This window comes from Prorops nasuta, unplaced genomic scaffold, assembly GCF_024137725.1.
Source record: "Prorops nasuta isolate Cenicafe-Biocafe unplaced genomic scaffold, Cenicafe_Pnas_1.2 PNAS00003, whole genome shotgun sequence".
Classification (NCBI taxonomy): domain Eukaryota; kingdom Metazoa; phylum Arthropoda; class Insecta; order Hymenoptera; family Bethylidae; genus Prorops; species Prorops nasuta.
Genome location: NW_027116800.1, coordinates 6,214,374 through 6,238,154, shown reverse-complemented (window position 1 = coordinate 6,238,154; position 23,781 = coordinate 6,214,374). Strand labels below are relative to the sequence as shown.

The window sequence follows — 23,781 nt, the reverse complement described above, 5'->3', positions numbered from 1 at the left end:
ATCTTGAAAAGAATTTATCGGTAGGGTCTCTGGAGAAAATAGAGTAATTTAGATAACGACTTCACAGCACCTTTTTTCTCTTCGCATCCACCTTCGGTCGAACATCCGCGCTCACCATCGCTATACGTTCGACAGTGTTTTGAACTTCCTGACCCCGTGGAATGCAACGATGCATCCACTTTACCTTCATTTCCGTGTTACGAGATCGCTCGTGCCACCTTTCGAATGCCGCAGTCTGGAATTCTTCAGGGGCCACGATCATTACAAACCGACAATAATAAAACCTTTTAGCCAAAGATTTCGGCCTTTAACGATTGGATTCTCAACAATCTGGCAAATAATATATTGTGGCTGAGAGTAAACACTGTGAACTGTGTCGCTGAGATGTGTGGAAGTGGATGAACTACGTGGGGTGGGGTGGGGTGGGGGGGGGGGGGGGAGGCAAAAGCGCGGGAAGGAGGAATGTCCTGCGGGCAGCAAAGCGAGAAAGTGAATACGCGAAGCGCAGCTGCATTTTAATGGTTTGTCCTAACTCGACCAGGCGAATCCTGTGCATGCTGAGCCTAAAAAAGCGAAATGGAAGCAATTTTTTTCGGTCAATGATCCGTCCTGATAAAAAAAAAGCTTTAACTCTCACACTGTATTAATTTACCAAATTTGCCGAGCATTCCAAGAGAAATCGTCTCAAGAAGGAAAGATCAATTTCAGAGCAAGGAATTTTTTGTCTTATATATACATATATATATATATACTCTCTGCCAAAAATTCAAGTTTAATGAGATTTCTTCTCGAGGGCTTGAGGCATGCGAGACGAAAACCTTTCGTGTTTCTCATGGAGGAAGGAGATTGAGAGAGGAGGGGAGGGGGGGGGGGACAAGTGAGAAGTATAAGGAAAATATAAAAAGGGAAGAAAACCACAAATTACACTCGCCTCTCAAATTACTTTTCCCGGAAACGATTTACCTGACAATTATTTGCCACGTCCCACTCTTAAGTGACAGGAATAATGATCATAATGACAATCATCACAGGACTTGAATTTACCTTTGCTTGTCTCGACACGGCAGATGTCCCAATTAACAATTCTAATACACCTACCCTACTTTCCTTATTAATTCTTAATTAAGTTCCTCGACTTCAAAATTAGTCCAATTGATTTAAAGTTTATTCGACTGATTCTCCAAGATTCATGAAATTCATACATTAATTCTGCTTTTGCTTCGTCCGTTAGTTTCCTTGAAATTTTTCTCCCACTTCAATGCTAACCTGCAAAGTTTTATGAAATTAATTTATCGTTACGAAAGCTTGAAAGGAGAAAAGGATGAAGGGATAACATTGGATATGCATTGAACGAGCTGCTTTGCATAAAATGCATTGTAATACGGTCGGTTCGCAATGTTGGAAGCTCAAGTTTTGCCAGTCGGCTTAATTAATGTCGATCCACACTGGGCAAAGCTCCCAATAATAATTCACTAGTAATAGCAGCAGAGTAAAGTTCATTCGAGTAAATTTCTTGCCATTGGAAGAGTCCAAACGTTGGACGCGTAGCTCAAAGGCGATTGAAATTCAGTCGATCGGGAATCAGCTTTGCATCAGCATAATATCTGAAACGTTTAATACTCGCTCGAAGCAGAAGTAAAAAGTACGCGTCATTCGATAAAAATGATGAAAGTTGAGAGTTTTGATAGGTTTGCCGTTGGTGCAACGAGATAAACTATCATATATTATATACACTATAGAATATATAGAGTAATATTGGATAACGCTTTCACAACGTAGGCGCGGCTAGAGTAACGCGTGCCAGACCGTATTGGAACACAATTGAACGGTAATTCATTTTCACAGCAATCTCGTGTAAGTCGAACTCAGCCTGGCTCCTCTCGGCTACGCCTACTACTCTGACCCCCGATACGTATGTATAACCTTCCACATGAAGCAACACGACCAATAACGCTCCAATTCTTCCATCTTTCGATCTTTCATCCAAGCTATATAGCTGCTGCTCGCAATAATCTGCAATACGAATTATGCCATTAGTTGCAAACAGAGGGTCAATATTTCTCATCTACCCCATTGCACTCAAAATAGTGCAGTAAATAAGCCTCTTTTCATTGTTAAGCACTTTTTGAAAAAAAAACACCTGAAATACGTACTTTCGATAAAATATGCACAATGTATAAACAAAAAAAAGCACCTAATTTACAGACTTTTCTAATCAACTGCGATATAAATTGCATTTTATATACTTTTCATTCTCCATTCTACACCAGTTTTGGAATAGAGGCACAGGACAGCAGACAAAAAGTGTGGAAACAACTCGCACTAGATTAGAAAAGTCGGAAAACAATAATATACTTTCCTACCATACCATTTTGAATGCAATAGCGTGAACGAGAAAAACAGATCTATTATAACAGCTTGGCATTCGTTTAAGATTCTATAAAAAATCAATCTAGAAGCCAAGATGGACTGTTTTTCATCCGATTGTCCGCTTGTGTCCGGAAATAACTGAGCGCAGCAACATGTACGTACACGGCAGGAGAAGATTAATTTGAGAAAATGAGAAAAATGTTGAAATGGCTGGATCACGAGAGAGAAAATAGGGTTCACTTTGCTGTTCAAGGTTAATGAAGTAAAATCTATGGGAAGAATTTATTTGGGTGCGACTATCTGAGTCACGGCAGCTCAGCAGCAGTATCGCGTTTTATTCCTCGCACATACCGGGTGTCCGCTAAAAACTCGGACTATCTGTCATTGTCATTGTCACTGGCTGAGTGAGATTAACGATCGTTCGTGTGGCCTGCAGTCTGCCACTATTGCTGGTTTATCGTTGGTTGGCCAAATATATATATATATATATATACATATATGTATCGTCACTAAACGATTCCTGATAATCGATGCAGGAGCATTTCCAATCAAGCAAATTTCAAATAGCCAACGTCCCACGAAGCTTGCCAGTTCCAACTAAACGTTAAATATTCCGTGTTTCCGGTTCAAACGGACCAATCTTTCTGCTTGTTTTTGTTCCTTTGCAGTCTGTTAAACATGCAAACGATGGTATGGATGGGACCTCCATTGGTGTATCGGTATTGGTCGAAAGCAAATTATGGTAAGCCTGTAAAGGAGACACATCGTGATCGTGACTGCGGAGCTAGCTCCCCTAAGTTCAGAAGTCATCTGGAATTGCTTATACCTGGTGTTCTATAGAGTATTCGATTCCCTATCGACCTCCAAATTTCTGCTAATCAGCTGACTATCCTGAAGGTCCTAAAAAGTTAACCTTGACGTAGGAAGACGAAATCTTGGCGCACCTCCGGTTCTCCAACAAATCTCTACCCTTTCGATATAAATTTTTCACTCTGCGAGTACAAGTCATGAATATTCCCCACTCTTTTTCAGCGAATGCAAAGTGCCTGAAAAAAATGGAACAGTTGGATTGGCATTCATTTTTCGAGATAATACAATTTTAACTGAAAGGCTGCACAATTGTGAATAAACGTAGGCACTATAAATAGGCTTGCAGAAATTTAAACATAATGCCAACACACAATGTAGTCGATAGTGAAGAATATTAGTAATGAATGAAACGAGGTCAGGCTCGCTAACTGGTTTAAACACATTTCCAACGAAACAAAAGCGAGAAAAGCTTAAAATGTTTTAATATATGCAGCTATAAGAAAAAGTTTTTTTCCAGAACTCACTAGGACTCAGCTAGCTTCTATTATTCATCGAACTCCAGCAAAAGAATTGTTATACGAAAATTAATTTGATTCCCATATCAAAATGGGGGTTCTACTCTTATTAGCTCCTTTCTTCAGAGACTAATAAAATTGTATTGTTTTAAGTTCACTCTGTGTGTTGATCCACGTGATTTTCGTGAGCTGGTTCTCCCAGGCTTCTCTCGAATGTTGAAAATAAAAAATATCCAAAACGACAGGTTGGTCTGATCGGAGAATTTCGTCCAACACAGGTAAATAGCCGAGAATCGTCTGCTAATTCAATTTGTTTCCCCCTGTCAAATCCAATTAACGAGGAGTTACGGGGCTTCCCAGACGATCGGGAATTCGATAAAGCGCACATTTCGTTTTATCATAGCCTTTGTCCCCTCAACGATTGCTCATTACACATAATTACCTCGCTTAATGATTTTACTTGCGATTTTTGATTGCGCTGCGAGGATTTTTTAGCTTGATAGTGAAAAGCTGCAGGGAGAGGAGGCAATTTCTCCTCGCATTAATTAGGCGTCTGCCTGGGAAGGATCCCATGCGGTTTCCTACCATTATTCACCGAGCAGAGAGTCCCAAAATTTTCCCACGATTTTATTATTCTCTCATATTTCGTCCCGCAAAAATCTGCCAATCTGCAATCACATAAAAATGAAGTGGTGGCACGCGCGCCTTTATTATAATCGGATGTTCAACTTTAATGATTACCAGCTATGAAAATAATTGAATAGAAGTGAACGGCGATTGTTCCTGCCGCCTGCTGCCTGCCTTACCCGTCCCGTCACGCTGGGATTGAAAGCCGCTCCCTCCATGCACCAACTTCACCTTTTTGCACGTATTAAACTTCGGTTTAGAATTCCACGATTGTTCGAGTTCCGGCAACTTCTAGATGGACCCATCCTGCCGGAAAATTTACTCGTAGGCGCATCATCCTATTCGTTTCATTTGACGAATAGAGCACGCTTTCCAGTCTCCTTTATCACTTGGTTTTACTGAAAACTCTTCCACAGAAATGCTTCATAATAACTCTTCGACCTGCAAACGAAAAACGAAACACTTTTGATTTTCTTCTTTTTATTGAAAGTGGCGACTGACGAGCGTCTCTTATCAGCGTGGAATTAAAATTATTCTCGATATATCAATATATCCTGGGCAATATGGACGTGCTGCTGCTTATTGAATTCCAAATTTTCCAATATTCAATATTCTTATGGTGCCTGCTGAGATTTAACCTGCAAAAGAGAGAAGGACGAGTAGGATAAGTCAAAGAAACGTAAAAAAATCTTATTAAATTTCATACATATAGCTATTAAATTGATTCGTTAAGATCAATTTGATTGCGCCGCTACTCCATTGATTCCCCCCCCCCCCCCCCCCCGCCTGAGACATCGTTTATGAAGCACGTGTACGTAGCACAAGTTATTGTTGTGTGTGATAAAATGAGAAAGGGAGTAAAAGTGTAGATAAGCGTTCCCCGATAAACCCAGAGGCAGAATGTTCTCGCTGATAAACGCTATATTTCTCTTGACAGGTAGAAAGATAAACATACGACGACAGTTTCCGCTGCTTTACGCTCACATGGCGGCCCAACTTACTACCGTAAGCCAGGACATTACGGAAAGTGAAAAATGGCATAACCCCAAGGAGAAAACCACCAAGCGTGCTTCGTTTGTGTCGTGTGTGCCAAACCTTCCCTCTTTATACTCCTCGACCCAAGCAAACCTAAATCGCAAATAATACCGATGATAAAACGAACCTCTTTTAGATCCGTGTTGTTTTCCAGCTTGCTTCGCTTCACGCCATTGCTTGCATTGCTTGGCAGAATTTACGATCGTTGTATCTATTATTGAAATTTAATTCTTGGCAGAATGCTTCTGAAAGGGAAAGTGTTCGAGTTATCACTCTCAAAAAGTTTTGTATGTGCGGGTCAGTTACACAATAAACTGTAACGAATTTAGTTTCAGACGGTTAACGAGTATAAATTAGCTTAGGGCCATTGTCCGATGTGTTGACATCGAATTTTTTCTCCTTTTCTATTCTCAAACTCATCCTATTACTATCTATTGGCTGAGATAAATGTCAATCGACTTTCACTAACGTCGCTAACCTTAAAGAAAACTTCCTTCAGTGCACGGTTCAATGAAAATCTTAATTGCTCCTCTCTTATGAAATTATTCTTTACGCTTTTTCACGTGAAAACAATCGTTTTGGCAATTTTCTGTATTTCTTATGAATGATACAGATTTTGAGATTACAAATAATTAAATAATTTTTGCTCTAATTCTTGTTACACTAAGCGAGCTATGTTTTTAATATAATAACTTTTTTTACTATTAAATGTTCAGCGTTTACCGTTATACACATTTGAAATAGAAATTTTCTCATTTTTAAGGTAGATGGCAACACCAAATAGCCAGAGAGTCCCAATCCTACTTTACAACTACTCTTATGATAATGTAGAATTATTTTTATTTTCTTTACTTGTTTTCGTATATGTCGTAGTAATATTTAATAAAAATGAAGTGTAAAGTGTATAAATTTATTTAATTTATACTTTTCCTAAACTTAAATAGTATAAGTTATAATGCAAAAATGGTATACACAATCAATCAAATGTAAGCTAGCAATCACAGTTTCTTTCACGTTTTTATTATATAAAACAAGAAGCACGTGTGATTACTGGGAATTTAAAATACCAACAAATGGTGCACACGTAATTCGTAGTCTGCATCACTTAAATATGAGCCGATCAAATAATATTTTTAGTATGGTCCGAACTTCAAAGCCACTTTTTTTTTTGCTAATTCAGATTAATTAGCGGTATTGTGTTTGTGGGCTTAATCTTGAATCGCATGCATTGTATAACCTAAGAAAAGTTTGGAGTATAACCTAGAAATTACTGGAATCGTTATTTTGCCATCCAAATTGAATTGTTTCAATATATTAAATTTAAAAAATGGAAGTTGAAAATATAATCAAGTCTTTGAATGAATTAAGAGTTGCCAAAAAATGTGGAGACTTGGATCATGATGAAATGTTAAAAAATAAAGACTCCAAATGGAGAGATATTTTGTGTTATGATGTTTTTGAAGGATATATGAAACATAATAATCAAGAGGTAAATATTAACATAATGTGTGACAAATCTAATCTTTTAATTTATACCAACTATTATTTAGGTTAGACTTTGTGCTCTTGAACTTTTAGTGGAATACAAAAAGAGTACACTCCGTTTTTTGTCACAAGAACTTTATTTGATACAAATTTTTCTGATACATAATTTAGGAGAGAGAATGGAATATGTTCCTTTGGTAAAAAAAGTAGGTATATTTATTATATTTGGAAGTTTAGGAGTTAGAGTTATCTGTAATATATTGCAGTGCCTAAATCGAGTGAGAGACAGTTTGGCTGTTATGAGACGACAGTTGACACAAGAAGAAAAGTCAAGGAAGCATGCAATAAAGAGTAAAATTCATGAAGAAAATTCTGAAGCTATAAATAATTCCTATCAACACTCGGATGAAATAAAAAGGGGCATTAAGTATTATATTGATTTTCTCATAGCATTACGTAACTTATGCATTGATAATTTATATATAGATGCTACATACAGTAGAAGAAAAACTAGTTTGCAAATTCTTTGCCTTATGAAAAATATCTTGAATCAGGATTTTATTGATTTATACTGGGAAAACAAGCAAACTGATAAAATATTTCAGAGTATGCTGTTGGATACATATGAGCCAAATAAAGAAATGGCATTTCAAATTATTCTGTGTCTTCCTGAAGGTCTGTTGAATTTGGATGTGGAGAAAAGGCTATATGAAATGTTTAATGTGGCTTTCGCTTTGGGAAATAGTATAAGACCAATTGACAGCATTACAGCTGCTTACATCTTAAAAACTTGCATACTATCTTCAAAAATGTATAATCTGATTAACACACATTTTAAAACAGGCTATATTTCTGCTAGAGAAATCACACTGGAGATAAAAGTTTTGCAGGTAATATTTGTGTTATTGAAAAAACTGGAAGAAGTTTTAATTCTTGCAAAACAAAATATGGTAGTGGCAGTCACAAAGCATTCAATTTATGGATATCTATTTTGCGTGAGAAGTTTATTGAATGAGTGTAATTTGACAAGTACAAAGGTTCCAGATCTGTGGAAAAAAATATTTACCGAGCTAATTAAAGTGTGTACAGATTTAAGCGATGCTGTATCAATAATTGTTAATAACTCCTCACCTGAGGGACATCTACCAATGGATTTAACTCCACATAGAATAGGCGAAGCAGATTGTGAAAAAGATATTGTAACCCCGCAAATGGTTCTGCTGTGTTCCTGGCGAACAGTAAAAGAAGTTAGTCTTCTATTTGGCTTACTGACTTCTAAAGTTTTAATTATTGATTGTAGCCGAATAAATGTATTTCTCACTGATGATGAGGTAACTTTTCTATTTTACTATAAAATTTGTTTCGGTATAAGCGGTAAAAAAATAAATTTTCAGGTGATAAAAATAGGAGAGCACTTGGTTACACTTTTATGTGAAACCAAACATAGGGGAGCTTTTGAGCAAGCTCATGTTGGATTTTTTCAATTGTGTACTCATTTATGGCGACTAAATATTGAAAAATTACATCAGTTACCAATAATTTGGCTACATAATATTTTATTAACTATAATAGGATTTTCTGAAAACTCAAAGCTATGTGCCACTAGACGAAGCGCTGGTGTTCCCTTCATGATTCAGGTAAATAATTGATTTTTGATTTGTTTTTTCATTAATGACAATAATATATGTTAATATCATTTTCAGGCTTTGGTAGCCTCGCAACCAAACATTCAAAATAATAATATAACTAGCACTTCGGCATTTCATTCTGTGATGAATATTTTATTAAGATTTACCGAGCTTGAGGAATGTGAGGATAACAAAAAATTAACGAAAAAGATAAAGTCTATAATCTACGTTGAAACTTGTTTTTCCGGATGTGAATTTCTTTATTCAGAAATAGAAAATGAAATTGATGATGATATAAATGAAGTGAATCTTAATATAATCGAAATAAAAGTTCATGCATTGAATATCTTAAGGGCTCTTTACAGGCATTCTCAATTAGGTGATTTTGTAAAACCGTACATTGCTGACGGTTTAATTGCGGCATTTAGAAACTATGATGGAGAAACATGGGCGGTAGGTTTTTAGGATATTTTTTAATGTTTAAATATATAATTGTTGTTCTTTTCTACAGGAAAGGAATGCAGCTACGTTGTTATTCAGCGCGCTAATAATTCGAATTTTTGGAGTTCAGAGAACCAAGGACCACGTCAATTTAACAGTTGACAATAAAATGACTGGAAGAATATTTTTTGAAAAATACCCTATTCTCTTATCTTATATGTTGGACGAGCTACAGACATTCATATCAATCGATGATGGTTTTATGAAACCAAGTGTACAATCCATTTTGTTACTATTGTCTCGATTATATCTTAGCCACAGTTTCGAGGGAGCCGATATCAGCTGGAAGGTAACTGAATTTTTTATTACGTATTACGTCAGTGATTGAATCTCTATGGTTTCAGATCAACGAGTTTATTATTTTAGTATCACAATGTGCCAAATGTCCTATTTACAAAACTCGCGAACTGGCAGCCAGAGCATTGGTACCGTTATTGACAAAAGAAAACACATATTATATCGTCCGAGAACTATTTGATCTTATTAATGCCAAAAATAATATGTGCGACTCATTAAATGCAATTCATGGATACCTGCTTCAGGTGAAAAATCTAAATTTTAATAAAAGAAAGTTACTTTTTATTAATTTGTTATTCATTTTAGATTTTGGAAATTGTAAGAAATTTGGAATCTATTAAGTCTGAGATATCAAAATCAGATTTTTCAAATTTCATAACCAACACGACATGGATTTTGGAAAATTTGCAGATAAATAAAAAGGGATTATCTTGTTTCCCCCTAGCCTCTGTTTATGTTGACGTTATTCATGAAATAATGAAAATTGATTATGATATGTAAGAATTTTATTATATTGACTTCTGTGCGATGTAGAATTTATGTTTACATAGTTTTATATCGCAGGATGGAATTTAAAAATTTACAAGATATACTTTCTATTATTCAACAACACGTGCGGAATAGCGGTTCTCTAAAGAAAAGTCCAGGACAAGAGATGTACAAGATTTCCGTCACGCATTTTATTTTGTTTGCGAGAAAAAATTTAAACTCCAAAAAGCTGCAGAATCAAATAGAGATTCCAGTTGATATATATCTAAATATTTTAGAAGATTGCGAGGCTGAAATTCAAATTATCGGCTGGTCCACAGTTTCCGAGGTATTAAAAGAATCTGTTAATATTGGAGAAAGGAAAATCATTAATGACAAACTCTTCGACATTGTTAAGAATTCCTTATGTGTAATACATAAATACAATCCAGATCTTCAAGATGCAATATTTAACTATCTTTTTACATGTTTATCGGATATTGATCGAAATAAAAAAGAATTAGATATTCCACGCGGTATTTGCGAAGTAGTATTAAATAAATTGAGAGTCTATTCAACAAAAAGTGATTATTGCGAAAGAAGCAGTTATCTGAGGCTACTTGGAAAAGCATTTGTAGCATTAAAATTAGTATTCAAAGAAGAGACGTCAATGGAATTGGCCGAGGATATTTATAATAATTTTTGTGATCACTTCTGGATCTGTGCATTAGACGAGGAGGACGTTAGATCATCCGTCTTCCATGTGATGTACGATTTATCTTTCATTTGTAAAAATACCAATGAGGAAGCTCGTAAGTAAACAAACTTATATTTTAATCACCAATAATAACGTCTCATTAAACTAAGTAATGAAATGGTCAGATTGTATTCTCGATTGGTGGACAACACTACTAAAATTATTAATCGATGATAATCACGAGATACGTCAGAAAGCCTCACAGATCATTTGTAAAATCGAGCCAACAAATGAATTAATGTGCTTTAAAATAACCGTGGAGAAATTTTTCGAGATATTTTATAAAGTTCTGAAAAGCTGTCCAGGATTAATGTGTGCTGCTTTATTTTATTGGAGCATCTCCTTATCAGACGACGCGGAATATGAGATGGATGAGACGGACGTAATAATTTTTATATCATCTTCTACATTATTTTATCGAAGTGAAAAAACATAATTTATTTCTTGTTTTAGGTGTTTAATAAGTGTAGGAATTACGATTGCTTCGAGCCCATACAAATGGCAAAAATGTGCATTCAACAATTGGAATTAATTATTAGAGATTATTCCATTGACAATGCGTTATCCTCCAATATTTTGCGATGGTTGAATAAGCATTTAAATCTGCATTTGCCTGAAAACACTACATTCAGAAGCGTGATAACTGAATATAAAAGCCATATTGCATTTTTATCGGAAAAGTTAGAAGACGTTCTTGATCCAATGTACAAGGATAAATTAATGCAAATTACTATATACAAAAAACTAATTTTCCTCTTGGGGCAACAAGATGATGAACGTGATGTTACAATACCTCCGTTAAAATAGTATTTGGAAAAAATATTCTATTATCGTCGTACCTGTGCCGACTTAACTAATAGATGAGAGATATTTAAGTTGTTCCTCTATATTTCTATAGAAATAGAGTTTTAATGTAATTGCTTTGATGGAGAGTATGTTATTTATTAAGAAATGTGATTTTATATAACATATGCTAAAAGATTGAGTATATTTTAATAAAGTATCTTTAAGCAATAAATGATAAAAAGAAAATTGTTGAATATTTTAAAAAGATCTGGTAAATTTATTGGGCTGTGTTTTGAAGTTTGAACTGGGTGGTAAGATATCTAGATTCCAGGGTAAGGCTGGTAAGGTGGTAGTATTTATTCTAGGGGAATAAGGGGGGATTGATTGGGGCGCTTGGCGGAAGTGGTCGCCACTGTCGCGGCTGCCGTTGGCCGAGACGCACGTAATTCGTGACGTTAATTCACGGATCCCGTGAATTTTCGTGTTTTCCGCGCCTTCGTTCCGTGATTATTCAGTTTTCCCGTGTAAAAAGCATCGACGTCCAACACCAACGGCGCCAGGCAAATCCAACTAGCACCGCCCGTCTTCTTCCCAGCTGTTTCAAAATCACCTGCGAATCCCCTGACACCGAGCTCCCTGCGTGCTTCAGGCATGGAGTTGGAGTGGACCCAGTGCGCCCGTTTCAAATCATTACGACCCGTTTCCGCAGTCCCCGTTGAATCAAGGTGAGTGCCCCTATCCAGAAAATTCCCACATAATCTCCGACGGACCTCGATTATCCCCGAAAATTCCTCAGCGTTAGGTGTGTTGCTTCACCTATTTATTAGGAATCATCGTCTACATATACTATACCTGACCTACTTAGCCGAGTTGTCATCCCGTAAATCTGCCAGCTAACTAAGATTCGATGATTTTTATCTCAAGAAACATACGGATTACGATTTGAGCGAGATGGAAGATTGAAGAATGTATCTTCCGTCTGCCCTTTTTACCTTCTCAAGTTAGAATCGTCGTCTCTTTCTTAACAACCAAAAATACCCTTATGTTTTCTTGTTCTTTTTCAACATACAACGAACAATTAATTTTCTCAAAATCGAATAATGAGCCTACCGAGTGCAAATCTACCATAGTAAGGAATATCGACAGGTTTTTTTGAAAAGTTGAGATGGTTCAGATATGACTCGCAAACGCATTGGGAGGAGGGTTGAATGAATGGAAAGAAGTTTGTGGTTGTCAATTGGCAAGTTGACAGTAGTATTTCCTATTCTACTGCTACTAGTCGCGCTACTCGATTCTCGGGACAGGCTGGGTGTGTTGAAGGGAAGGGAGAGAGTGAACGAGTTTGAAAAGTACCAAGCAATGCCAGAGTCAGTTGGACATCTGTGATCACTGCGATTCCTAAAGTGTGTCCTTTCCAATAGCCTTCGCGCTTAATCGACTAACGGCCAACGAGCAGTCTTCGAGAACGATCCGAACTGACCTGCCTCCTTTTCTCTCAACGGGGGCAAAGGTCAGCGTTCGAAAATTTCTGTTTTATTCGCGCCTAAAAATTCATCTCTGGTTCCTCACTAGCCTCTTCCGAGTTCCGACGTCAGACAAAAATTCAACGCGTATTCTCCACTTTTCTTCCATTCAAAGGGGATCGTGTTAACTTTAATAGGCTCCATAAATTAACATAAATTTACAACGTTAAATTTATATCAATTGATATTAACTGGCAACATTTCCCGCTGAAGATGCAGATAATTGGCCTTGAAAGCTGTCTCCGGTGTCTCGTAAAATGTTTCTTCGAAATTTCTAATCGTTGTTGGTGGTAAAACGAGCGAGGCAAGGAAGTACTTACGTAGGCGGAAAATTGTCGCGATTGGGAGCTCGAGAAAAGTGGTATAATCGTGAAAAGGGCGAATTTGCAGCTGACGTGTCAGCAACCCGTCTGTTTTGGACCAAGAGCGGTTAATCCGCCGTTGCATTAGTTGGCCCGGAACGGCGTGAAACCACGCGAACAGGGAGCGCGACTGAATAATTTATGGAAAATATGAAGCGAGGTTATGATCGGCCTACCGGTGACCGCTTGCACGTTGCATAATAGCTCATGTGTGGGTGTGTTTGACCTTCGGCCGTTACCTCAGAATTATGACGCCAATATATTTTCATCAGGGAGTTCCTGATCACTTTCCACAAAAGAAATGGACGATAACCATTACATGTAAACATTGGGAATTCCGATGCAAAAGCAAGCAGATTTTTGCCGGAAACAATAAAGACGAGAAACATTTGACCGTGTTCGAGCGGAAGTTAGGCGTGATTTTCAGGGAGAGGAGTAGTGAGCACGTGTTTATTGGGTATAGCGAGGCTTTATACGAGCCTTCTCTCTCGATTTTATTCGACAATATCCGTCCATATTCGGGCGATTTACGGGTGGAACATGACGAAGGTAGATCTCATAATGGCCAGCGGGTTGTTTCGCCGAGATATCGCTTTCCGGGGAATGATTTTCAGCGAGGAACCACGTGGGATATGGGCGAAGAGTTTACGAGCTGCGAGAATAAAAAGGGGGAGCGCAAGCAAGCCGCGAGCGAGCAAGAGAAAATTCCTGCTGGCGACACACCAGCGCGCGCAGCGGGATCTTCCAGAAGTGTGGAAGAAATCGAGTTTTAAACTTTTTGACAGCTCGTTTCTAGCTGTTTTATACAAGGCCAGACTCGATTTTTCAATTTCCCTAATGTACGAGTAACTCATCCAAACCATAGACCCTCGGTGACCCTGTTCAGTCGTTATTTACAGCCATTATCGCTTTCTTCGCCCAAAGTGAACCTATCCAGGTCCGTTACTATAGAAAAAAAAGTGGAATTAGGTACAACTCGAAACCTGATCTCTCGTTTCGTCCAAACAAAGGAGTCCAAGAGTGGAACTTGATCCCGATAAAGACGTTCGACACGAATACTCGAGTGTCGTAATTTTCGAACGCTTGTAAGATCATCTATAATGGGTGATGGCAAACACAAAGAAAACTGCTTGTTAGAAATAAAAAAAGTGTTGCAATTTTTATTCGAGGTTGAGAGATAAAATTTGTCAAATAATTTTTCTAATTTAGTGCTGGGTTTTAGGAGGAGATAAAGTGCTCGGTTCTGGACTCTTGAGTCACTAGGGATATAAATAGTGTAGTTTTATTGCTGAATCGCGCGAAAGGGAAGAAAACCTGGCGATAAAAAGGCTTATGATCTTTTTCACCGCTGATTCACGGCGATTTACGAGCCCATGCTCTTTCCTTGAGTGTCCGCGCGAGACTTTGTTTATTAACGTCTAATAAGGTTGCTCTCCATGTGTCTCGTGCACACCGCGGCCTCTTCCGAGAAATCCACTGTGTCTGCTACATCAAATGTGCCGAATGCGTGCTTTTGCTGATGTATTCGCGCACAATGGATACTAATTGCGCGTAGAAAGGGAATCCGCATGCGTAACGGTGATATTATAGGGACTCTTGTTCAATCGGCTGCAATTGCATACACGCTGGACTGAATGTTCCATCAAAAAGAGATCTATCCTTCGAAAGCCCTTGATTTCACAATACCCCCCATTTGCGATATTGTTTGCTACAGCCACTGCTAGCGACACCAAGTGTCGATACTCCATGCAGAATTTGCTTCTCATGTAAATTACGAAAATGGAATCTTCATAGGATTAAACGTGTAATTTGATCAAACGGTACATGTGAAAATTGAAAAAGTGATGATAATAGTTTGCGTGGGAAAATAAAGTGCGACTGTAGCGCGGTTTGTCGAAGGGGTCGAAGGATAGTAACGGGCGTCTTATGAATTGCACGCGGAGAGAGGTTAGGTTATGATTTCGGCGGGAAAAAGAGATGGCGTTGGCGCAGCACTAAAGCATCTATCGAAACGTATAAATAATACATATGGCGCTGCGGTTTCGCGGTAAAACCTGGAAGCACGTCGTTTTGCAGTTGTTTTCCTTCCCAAACGAGATTTACCTACTTCTTCTTTCCCCGCGGAATGTTTCATAAGTGTCTGTTGGAGACTCGTGTGGTCTTGCCGATTGGTGGTGACTCGTTGAGTGGAAAATGGGCTTGGTGGGGAGGGGGGGGGGGGGGAGTCGTCGAGTCAACGGGACGGAAAAATGTTCACCCAAGCTCCCTACTGTTGCTGCCACTACTGGTCGACGGGCTTGGGGCCAGTTGGGGCTTCTGCTTTCTGGCGACTCGGTGGTGGTATGGTAGCCGGCCGGTGCTCCGCTGACGAGAGTCACGCGTTTTCGCGCGACAAATTATTCCTCTCCCGACTCGTTGCTTTCTATTTTGGTTATCTGCCGCTGTGGCATGGAAGTGCTCAAAGTGCTTCCTCGGAAATGGTCACCCGAAGCCACTCGCCAGAGTCTGTGTTTTCTGTTCAGATTGTTCGCGCCACCAAATAGTAATCGTAAACGCGCGAGTGTCAACGCCAAGTTTACTTTATCAACAACGCGATCAATTCCTTGATATATTTTCGATAAATTGTCGATAAAGAGAAGAGTTTGCGAGATGCTGCGCTCGAAGAACGAAACGTGAAATAACGTTTTTGTAGGTTAGAAGGCTGGCGTGTAGGGATCGATAAACGCCATAAGCAGGATAAAATAGAAAGATCGAGAAATAAATAAAAGTAGCGAGAGGATCGGGAGGAGTAAAATAGTGACAAGAAAGGTAGATATCGGAATCTCGTAAAATCGTCGAGATAACACGAGTCCCAAACGAGGAAACGGGAAATGTCGTTCCGGTAAAAGTCACCGACGAGGCGCGCTCGTCGCTACACAGTTATAGCTAGGTAATAATAAAACCTGTATCGCTGTTTTATTAAAACATTACGAGCTTTATGATAGGTAAGATCGATAAGGCAGACAGGACTCGCAGGATCCTTTTGTATAATTCCTTATAAATAGGTGAATTTTCATAAAATGATTTCGTTCGCGTTGAATCTTCGTGGAAAATTGGGTCACTTGGTAATGAGAATCGGGCGAGAGGAAAATTAGAAGAGGCTATCGATCGCCGGGCTTAAGACTTAATTGTAATAAAATTACGTATTCATGAAATTGCTCTTGGACATCTTTTTTCGCTCTCGTCTAGAGATAGCGGGTTCCGCGTTCGGACCACGACATTCTCTTGTAGTACACACAGTTTAATAATAATGATAATAATAATACGTGGTGGCGGGCAAAGACTGGGTTGGAAGGGAGGGGGAACGCATATACACAAGGGACTTGGCAGTTCTGCAGTGTCTATGAATAAATTTCAAATTAACTTTCTTCGAACGGTTTTTGCGTTACGCGAGCCGCGACGAAAAAAAGCCTCGCCAATCTTCGTCCTCGCTTGCTTTTGCAGCCACCTCAGGACTTCAACTTTAACTAGATCGCTCCTCTCGAGTTTAAAAAACGATTTTTCCCCCGGCATAGTCACTCGTGCAAGTCTCGACCTGCACACTTTTCCCTCCTTTTGCAAATTCTTTCTCCCATGAATTTTCTCCACTCCCTTCACTCGACTTTGCCATTTTATTTTTCTCAACTTTTATTGCACCGATGCCTTGATAACTGCTTTGCATTATTTCATTAAGATGCGCAGAGGGAAGGGACAGACGATACAACGCCAACTCGAGGTTATTTTTGTCTAAGCACGAATAAATCTCCTTACTAATTTTTTTTTTAATTGCAGTCTACTTTGGACAATAAAAACCTCCGTTATGACTTTTGCAACCTTTACTATATCTGTCTTTTTTTATCAAATTATTCTTATTCAACTGTAATGAACAATAAAACTACAGTTCTTTCACTCTTGAATTTTTCCACTCCCTTCATACGCGACTCTGCTGTTTTATTCCTTCTCAACTTTTATTACATCGATGCCTCGGTAAATTCTCGCAGTATTTCAGTAAGATACAAGAGGAAAGGGAGAGAGACGATGATACAACGCTAAAATTTATTTTACTTATTCTTTTAAATGTGAACCGAACATCCTACCAATTTGTATAATTACAGTTTTTTTTTTATAAAAGTTTTTTATGACCTTCGCACCTTCCCTGTTATCGATGTTTCATCAAATTGTTCTTCTTCAACCACAATAAATAATAAAGGTATAATTCTTTCTCCCGTAAATTTCTCCACTCCCTTCACTCGGTTCTACTGTTTTATTCCTTCTCGGCTTTTATTGCACCGATGCCTCGATAAGTGCTTGCAGTATTTCAGTAAGATGCAAGAGGGAAAAGAGATAAATGATGATACACCGCTAAAATTGATTTTACATTTTTCTACATGTGAATCAGCTTTGCTACCAATTTGTGTAATTATACTGTTCCTTGGAAATTAAAAGCCTCTGCTATGATCTGTGCTATCATATCTGTTTCCATTTGGTTACATTAAACTGTTCTTTAACTATATTACGCAATACAACTGTGACTCTTTCTCCCTTGAATTTTGTCCAATCTCTTCACTCGACTCTCTGCCGTTTTACTTCTTCTCAACTTTTATTACATCGAATCGGTGTTGCAAGGAAGTGGGAACTCGGGACTCCCACTTTGACTCCCTTGCGCTTACTATCATAGGGAATGGGAATCATAGTGGGGGTCTCTCGGATATACGCTTTCTTACAACACCGGTACCAATCTCTCAATAACTGTTTTACAGTATTTCGCTATAAATAATAAGAGAGAGGACACACAATATTACGCTTACTAACTATTATTTTTAATACATGCGCAAATACGAACGTGGTTACTAAAATTCTTATAATTATAGTTTTCTTTCCAAAATAAAAGCTCTCTCTCTCTCTCCCCCCCCCCCCCCCCCTCTATGACCCGTGCGATCCTTTCCATTACAAGCTCGCTTTGTCAAACCGTTCTTCAACTATAACAGATTTAATTTAAAGAAAGAGCTAAAGGGTATGTTAAAACACACGACTGACGATTTTTTTACCTTTCCGGGACGACTGTAAAACTCGTAGATGTTATTTTTTTTCCAAAAGCGAGTATCCCATTTCCTACCTCGCTACCAATTTGTATAATTACGGTTTTCTTTCGAAAGTAAAATCCTCTGCTATGACCCGTGCAATCCTCTCTGTTACAAGCTAGCTTCATCAAACTGTTCCTCTTCGACTATAATAGATTTAACGTAAAGGAAAAAGTAAAGGGTTGAGACTGATGTTAAAACAGACGACCGACAATTTTTTTCTACAATTCTGGAAGAAATGATCCCTCGGGATCTCTTACCATCCTGTGTTTTTCATTTGGCCCTTTTTAGCATCGATCTTAAAATAAACTCAGAGGACGGAGAACCCTCCATCTCGTCAGAATCTCTCACGTACACTTTCATCTCAATATTATTTCTTCCATTTGTCTCTCAAACCGTTGGTTCTTTCCTATTTCGATGAAACTGCATTGATCTTTGTCTACATGGGTTTCTCATTAGCGCTCTTTGTCCATCGTTCAGTCCTTTGCTTCGTTCGACTCTCTCAGTCTCTCTTTGACGCAAGCTGGAAGGCTTCTCGACGCTTTCGCAGAAACTCCGAGGGACTGAAATGAGAGCGAGGCTGAGGCAGATGCAAATTGAGCGAGAGTGTGAGAAGAAGTGGTAGTGTACCAAAGTGAGAGAGAGAGAGAGAGAGAGAGAGGGGGGGGGGGGAGGGAGGGAGAGGCAGCTAGGAGAGACACCCCAACGAGTTACAGCTTTCAATTTAGTAAGGCAAACACTCGGGTCGCGTTAATACCTCCTTCCTTTCCGTCCCCGGTCAAGAATCCAGAGTCACGTCGTGTTCATCAGGTACTATTGTGAAATGAAATCCTAGTAAATAGTGGGCATGTTTGTGAAAACGATTCAGTGGAGATTGAAATGAATTTGGGTTTTCCAGGTTGAGCGGTGGATCGATCGACGATGAGAAGAGGAAGGACTGAGGTGTCTTTGGGGAAGGCGAGATGATCCCCTGCGATTGAGAGAGGAAGAGGAAGTCGTGGTGAGAGTCCTGGAAGCTGAATCCTAGCGAGTCTGCCGGAACATGGAAGATGCGTCGGAAGTTCGAGGTTCACCGGTTAGAAGACTCTCGCAGATTCTGGATCCTATAGCTCGACTGACCGGCGAATACGGCTCGAGCTCGGCACCGTGCAGCCCCCAGCTGAGTGCCAGAGTCCTCGAGGGATCTCTGCCTGGATCACCGGACAGTAGATCCCGTAGGAGATGCAGGGCCCCGGTACCGCCCCCGAGACCCCGCCACGCATCCAATTCTGGGAGCAATAACAATCAAGAAGCACCGGGATCCTGTTTGCTACCGGTACATCCACGAGATTCGCCATACGTGAACGTGCCAAGTTTGCTCTTCCAGAAGGACAAATCATTCGCCGAATCTGCTAGGAGCGCCGGTTACGTCGAGCTCAGAGAAACCAAACCCAAGTGCAGCCCTTACGATTTCACGTCCGAGTCCAGTGGACACGTGGAATATGCGGACAAAAGGACCTTCGGAGCACAGACCGATTTCGCCTCCTCCAATGCAGGATTCTTCGAGGCCAAAGAGTTCTCCAGGAGTCCTAGGTACGAGGCTGGATCTTCGGCGAGGAGTCATTTCGATAGATCCTACTCGTTCTCGGACAGGCATCAGGATCAACGGGGTGGATTCAATGAGAATAGACTGTTCGTTGATCCGAGGACCGGGCCCCCCTCTATGGAGGCTGCCAAGGAGAAGAAGACCGATAGACCCTACGGTCCTTCCAAGAGCTTCGATGGATATTCATCCGCGGTCGAGGAGCTCAACTGGCAGGAGAGGTGTCTCGAGCTTCAACTGGAACTCCACAGGAGCAGGAGTCAGGCCACCAGGGTTCGAGATATGCTACGCGAAAAGGTCAGTACTTCAGCAGCCGCGTGCGTTCCTCGAGATATTGCCAAGTTGCCGCACCCCAAATGCCTTCGGTACGTTCTCCATTTCCGCGAGACTGACTTTTATTAGTCTCCCTGGCCGAGTTCCCAGGATCGAATAAAAAGATTCCTGGTACCATTCCCCATATTCCCATCATCAACCTAGATTTATCAAACGCTTCATTGACTCGTATGAAATTTTCCAATCTGTATCTGGAAGGTATGCGACTTTTTCTTCGTAATGGATGTACGTTGCGCGAGTTTTTAAAGGGGCAATTTGTATAAGCGTGCTCCAATGTCGATCGAGCGTTTCAGCAGCCTTTGAACCTCGCCGATCGACCTTCCTGCAATTAGTTTATCCAGTGTAACTCGTCGAATGAATTTTCGTGCCATGAAATATGGAGGCTCGCTCGTTCAATCACGCGCACAGTTTAATTATTCAGCGGTGAAGCCTTGCGCCGGTAAGTACAGATCAATTGATTCTATAATTGGAATTTACGAATTTCTTTCGCCAGTGCATGTCTTCCTCGAAATGCGCAATATTATTCTCGACTTAATCCACACAGCTTTCCTCGCCGTATCTCATACAGCTTCCTTGCTTTGTAGGCACAGAGAGTGGTGTTCCGGGCTCCCCGATAAATAAGATTTGACGAGAGCGCCGTAAGCTGGATGAGAGGCAGTCGCGCAAGATTTGCAAGGGACATAAATCGAGCGAGCGAGCAGGTAGCAGGAGGAGAGGTTAAGCAAGCTAAACAGGACCAACATTTATTTTGCCTTCTCGACGCGGAGCTTTACGATACAGGACGAAGATTCACAAGTGTTGGAGGAGCATCAATTTCAAGCGTCAAACGCGGCAGGAACACGAGGCGAGGCGCGTGGAGGGTCCTCGTCATTGAAAGGTCCTGCGAACCCCGCGACTACCGCTAGCCCACGCGGAACGCTCGCTTATTGCTTTAGTCACGGATCGTTTAGCTCGATTGGTCCCCCGCGGACCTTCCGGGAAATATCAGCGCGAGGAAACTGCCAAGGTCGACTGACTTCCGGTCTCCGTCTTCAGCTTTATCGATCCTATATATATATATATAAGACTTTATCGGAGCTTTGTGAAACTACTCCCTGTCCATATTTTTTGTTCGCTCTCTATCCTTCTTCCTGCTGGGAATAATTCTGAAAATTAACAACATTAGCGAGCGATTGACTGCACGAGTTTGATTCTATAATTGGTTCATCAAAGAGCGGGGAACCGGTTAATCTCGGCTTATACTAATTGGACTCTCGTTATGCGCTATTAGCCGTGTCAGTGTCGATTCTCTGGCCATTAGCGTCACTCCAATTGCGAGCTTTGCGCGAAATGTCTTCGCATATTTATAAATGATCGATCGGTGTAGTAATAAACGCCGGAGGAGTGAGTGATGCATCCACTGGAGTATGGGATGTAATATACGCTTTGTATTGGTGCCAGCACGATTAATGTAAAAGTGGGGGGCGAGGGTTCTTCGAGGAATTGCGGGGGGATTTTTGGTGATACTGCTGGCCTCACGGCGTTGGTTGGTTTGCAGGGATGCGCCTTATCTCAGAATGTCCGCGTTAAATCGTCACACGTGACTGTGCATACTAAATGAGGACAGGGACCAGGCCAAAATGGCACGGCGTATAATCGAGTGTCGTGCCATTCGTTTGACGTCGTACGCCAGCCATCCACTAAAATTCCTTCAACCCTCTCCCCGCAACACCCACGCGCCAACACGATAACTCGTGGCGCACACAGATAGACATCCCGCTTGAGTGTGTTGATGCATCGGTTTATTCCTCCTGCGTCCTTTTTTAGTCTCTAATAAAATAATTGAAAAAGGGATATTCCCTACCGAAGATGGTTGATTCTTGGAGAAGTTGGAGTCCTCGCGCGACTGTCTCTCACTTGCTGCATCATCCCTCCCCGGGGCAATCGATCGTGACCGCAATTCTAAAAGTAAAAGTACGCATGCCCAAAATTCTTACCTTTTCCTCAAAATGTCAGGTTTAAGTCGAGGCAAAAAAAAACCTGAAATATGGAGGAAGAAGAGAGAAATAGAGGTGGACAGCGAGACGCCACTTCCGCTTTCCCTCTTGAGGATTTCCGCAATTTTGTGCCATGGCCACTCCATACGTGCTCAGCCTCCACCAAACGTATCTCTTGCAGCGCTTTCTCTTTTTCGATGCTATCAACTGTTGCCAAAGAGAGGGAGAGAGAGAGAGAGAGAGAGAGATAAATAGATGTATTTATTGGCAAAGGAGAGGAATAGTTTGCTTCTTTAACACCTTGTGCGCTTTAGCGATAATTTAAAATTGGGACAGTTGCGCTTATATATATATAACATTGCGTTGATAAGGAAACCGTTGGGAAACAACGTGGGACGTGAAATAATTGTGTTGCTTTTATCCTAAGCGATGTAAACACAGAGGTTACGAGTTGAGTTCACCGAACCCAGTGACGTAACAGCATTATGTCCTCGAGTATAGAGCTGCCCGATAAGGACCTTCAACTTTTATGTTTGTCAAGCTGACGGTACCTCTTCTCCCCAGATATATCATTTCTCTTGGAAACTTGGCTAGTACTTTTAAGAAACTCTTTATAATTTCATTGTCTTGTAAAAGAAATTTGTAAACAAATATTGTTTCCTCATTTTTAAACAATTTTTGTCTCTTCAATTCGATAAAAATTCTGTTATTACGCGGTGCTAATGCATGATGGAGTTCCGTTTCATATTTACCGTAAAAACCGAATGAAAAAGAAATGTGAAAATGCACGTGCTTTGGCGTCAAACGTGCCTACTCGCTTGTTAAGTATGCATTCTGAACAGTGTCAGAGTCTCGTATAAGGAGCTTTTACTTTTCGCCAACTTTTTGCTCCTCTGCACCATGTCTCCTCTTCCCTTTTCAAATCCCATCAGCGACAGACTCGTGACATCATCAGCGACGACTTCTTGCGTTTCCACGAAATTCGCCTATGAAAAGTGGAAAAAATTCTAAAATGAGCCAATTGCTTGTTCTTTTGATAATCCTGGAGAAAAGCGCAAATATCGGATACACATGTATATTGAATAATGAGAGAATCAGAGAAATGTGAAAGATTGATGTAATATGAGATCCGGGAGGGAGAGGGGAGGGGGGGGGGGGTGAGGATCAAGAGAGTTTCTTTAAAGAGATTAAAAAAGCTTAGCGGCCAGATTGGAATAACTCTGTGTATGAAGTTTAATGTGTACAGCTGTGGAATATCCATGGCGAGGCTTTTGTATGCAGAATCAGCGATACGGTTTAGCGATTCCTCGTTTAACCCAGCACTAGCGTCGCCGTAATAAAAACGGACGGAGACGTGGATGGGGTAGGGCTGGAAATGGTCTGGAGGGGTGAAGAGGGGACTCGACTATTGTACCAGAGCGTAAAAACGTCGAAATATGGCGAGTCCCGGGCAAACGTATAATTTCCAACTCGCGAAATTCTCGTCAACGTTTCCATAAACTTTCGACGCTCATTTCGACCTTCCACAAACACTTCATCCCTCACCCTCCAACCTTTCTCTCTCTCTCGCAGCCCGCACACCAAACTATCACAGCAGTGTTTCCACAAATTTACCTACCTACCCACT

At 40.3% G+C, this 23,781-nt stretch overlaps 2 protein-coding genes and 1 long non-coding RNA gene across 10 annotated transcripts in view; 2 read left to right on the top strand and 1 right to left on the bottom strand.

The window, feature by feature from the left end:
* Positions 1–1,837: 1,837 nt before the first annotated feature.
* LOC136785984 (uncharacterized) lies at positions 1,838–3,375 on the bottom strand. Its single transcript, XR_010824740.1, has 3 exons — positions 3,197–3,375; positions 2,533–3,118; positions 1,838–2,013 (listed from the first exon to the last, which is right to left on the bottom strand). It is a non-coding gene; the product is annotated as an uncharacterized lncRNA (long non-coding RNA).
* A 2,778-nt stretch (positions 3,376–6,153) lies between these two features.
* Positions 6,154–11,509, top strand: THADA (Thyroid adenoma-associated protein homolog). Of its 3 annotated transcripts, none has more exons than XM_066746628.1 (12): positions 6,154–6,846; positions 6,908–7,048; positions 7,109–8,173; positions 8,237–8,479; positions 8,546–8,923; positions 8,982–9,260; positions 9,316–9,513; positions 9,575–9,765; positions 9,833–10,085; positions 10,155–10,548; positions 10,619–10,875; positions 10,947–11,509. In XM_066746628.1, exons 1-12 carry the CDS (start codon positions 6,685–6,687, stop codon positions 11,298–11,300), a joined length of 3,915 nt encoding a protein of 1,304 aa, XP_066602725.1. In that variant the 5' UTR covers positions 6,154–6,684; the 3' UTR covers positions 11,301–11,509. The 3 variants fall into 3 exon arrangements, with proteins under 3 accessions (XP_066602725.1, XP_066602724.1, XP_066602726.1); XM_066746629.1 differs by having other exon boundaries at positions 6,155–6,846; positions 7,109–7,732; positions 7,880–8,173; positions 9,833–10,548; XM_066746627.1 differs by having other exon boundaries at positions 9,833–10,548.
* Positions 11,510–11,716: 207 nt separating this feature from the next.
* The window catches only part of LOC136786004 (uncharacterized protein CG43867), a 69,380-nt gene continuing 57,315 nt past the window's right edge, over positions 11,717–23,781 (top strand). For all 6 annotated transcript variants that reach the window (XM_066747419.1, XM_066747428.1, XM_066747417.1 and 3 more), the window contains exons 1-2: positions 11,717–12,004; positions 19,162–20,142. In XM_066747419.1, coding sequence (XP_066603516.1) covers positions 19,306–20,142 — 837 coding nt within the window. In that variant the 5' untranslated portion in view covers positions 11,717–12,004; positions 19,162–19,305. The remainder of the gene's footprint in view (positions 12,005–19,161; positions 20,143–23,781) is intronic.

Excerpts from the sequence above, each read along its gene's own strand:
- THADA (XM_066746627.1), top strand. The coding sequence starts at position 6,685 with ATGGAAGTTGAAAATATAATCAAGTCTTTGAATGAATTAAGAGTTGCC. Across the intron at positions 6,847-6,907 it reads TGAAACATAATAATCAAGAG|GTTAGACTTTGTGCTCTTGA; the intron begins GTAAATATTAAC and ends ACTATTATTTAG. Across the intron at positions 10,549-10,618 it reads AAATACCAATGAGGAAGCTC|ATTGTATTCTCGATTGGTGG; the intron begins GTAAGTAAACAA and ends TGAAATGGTCAG.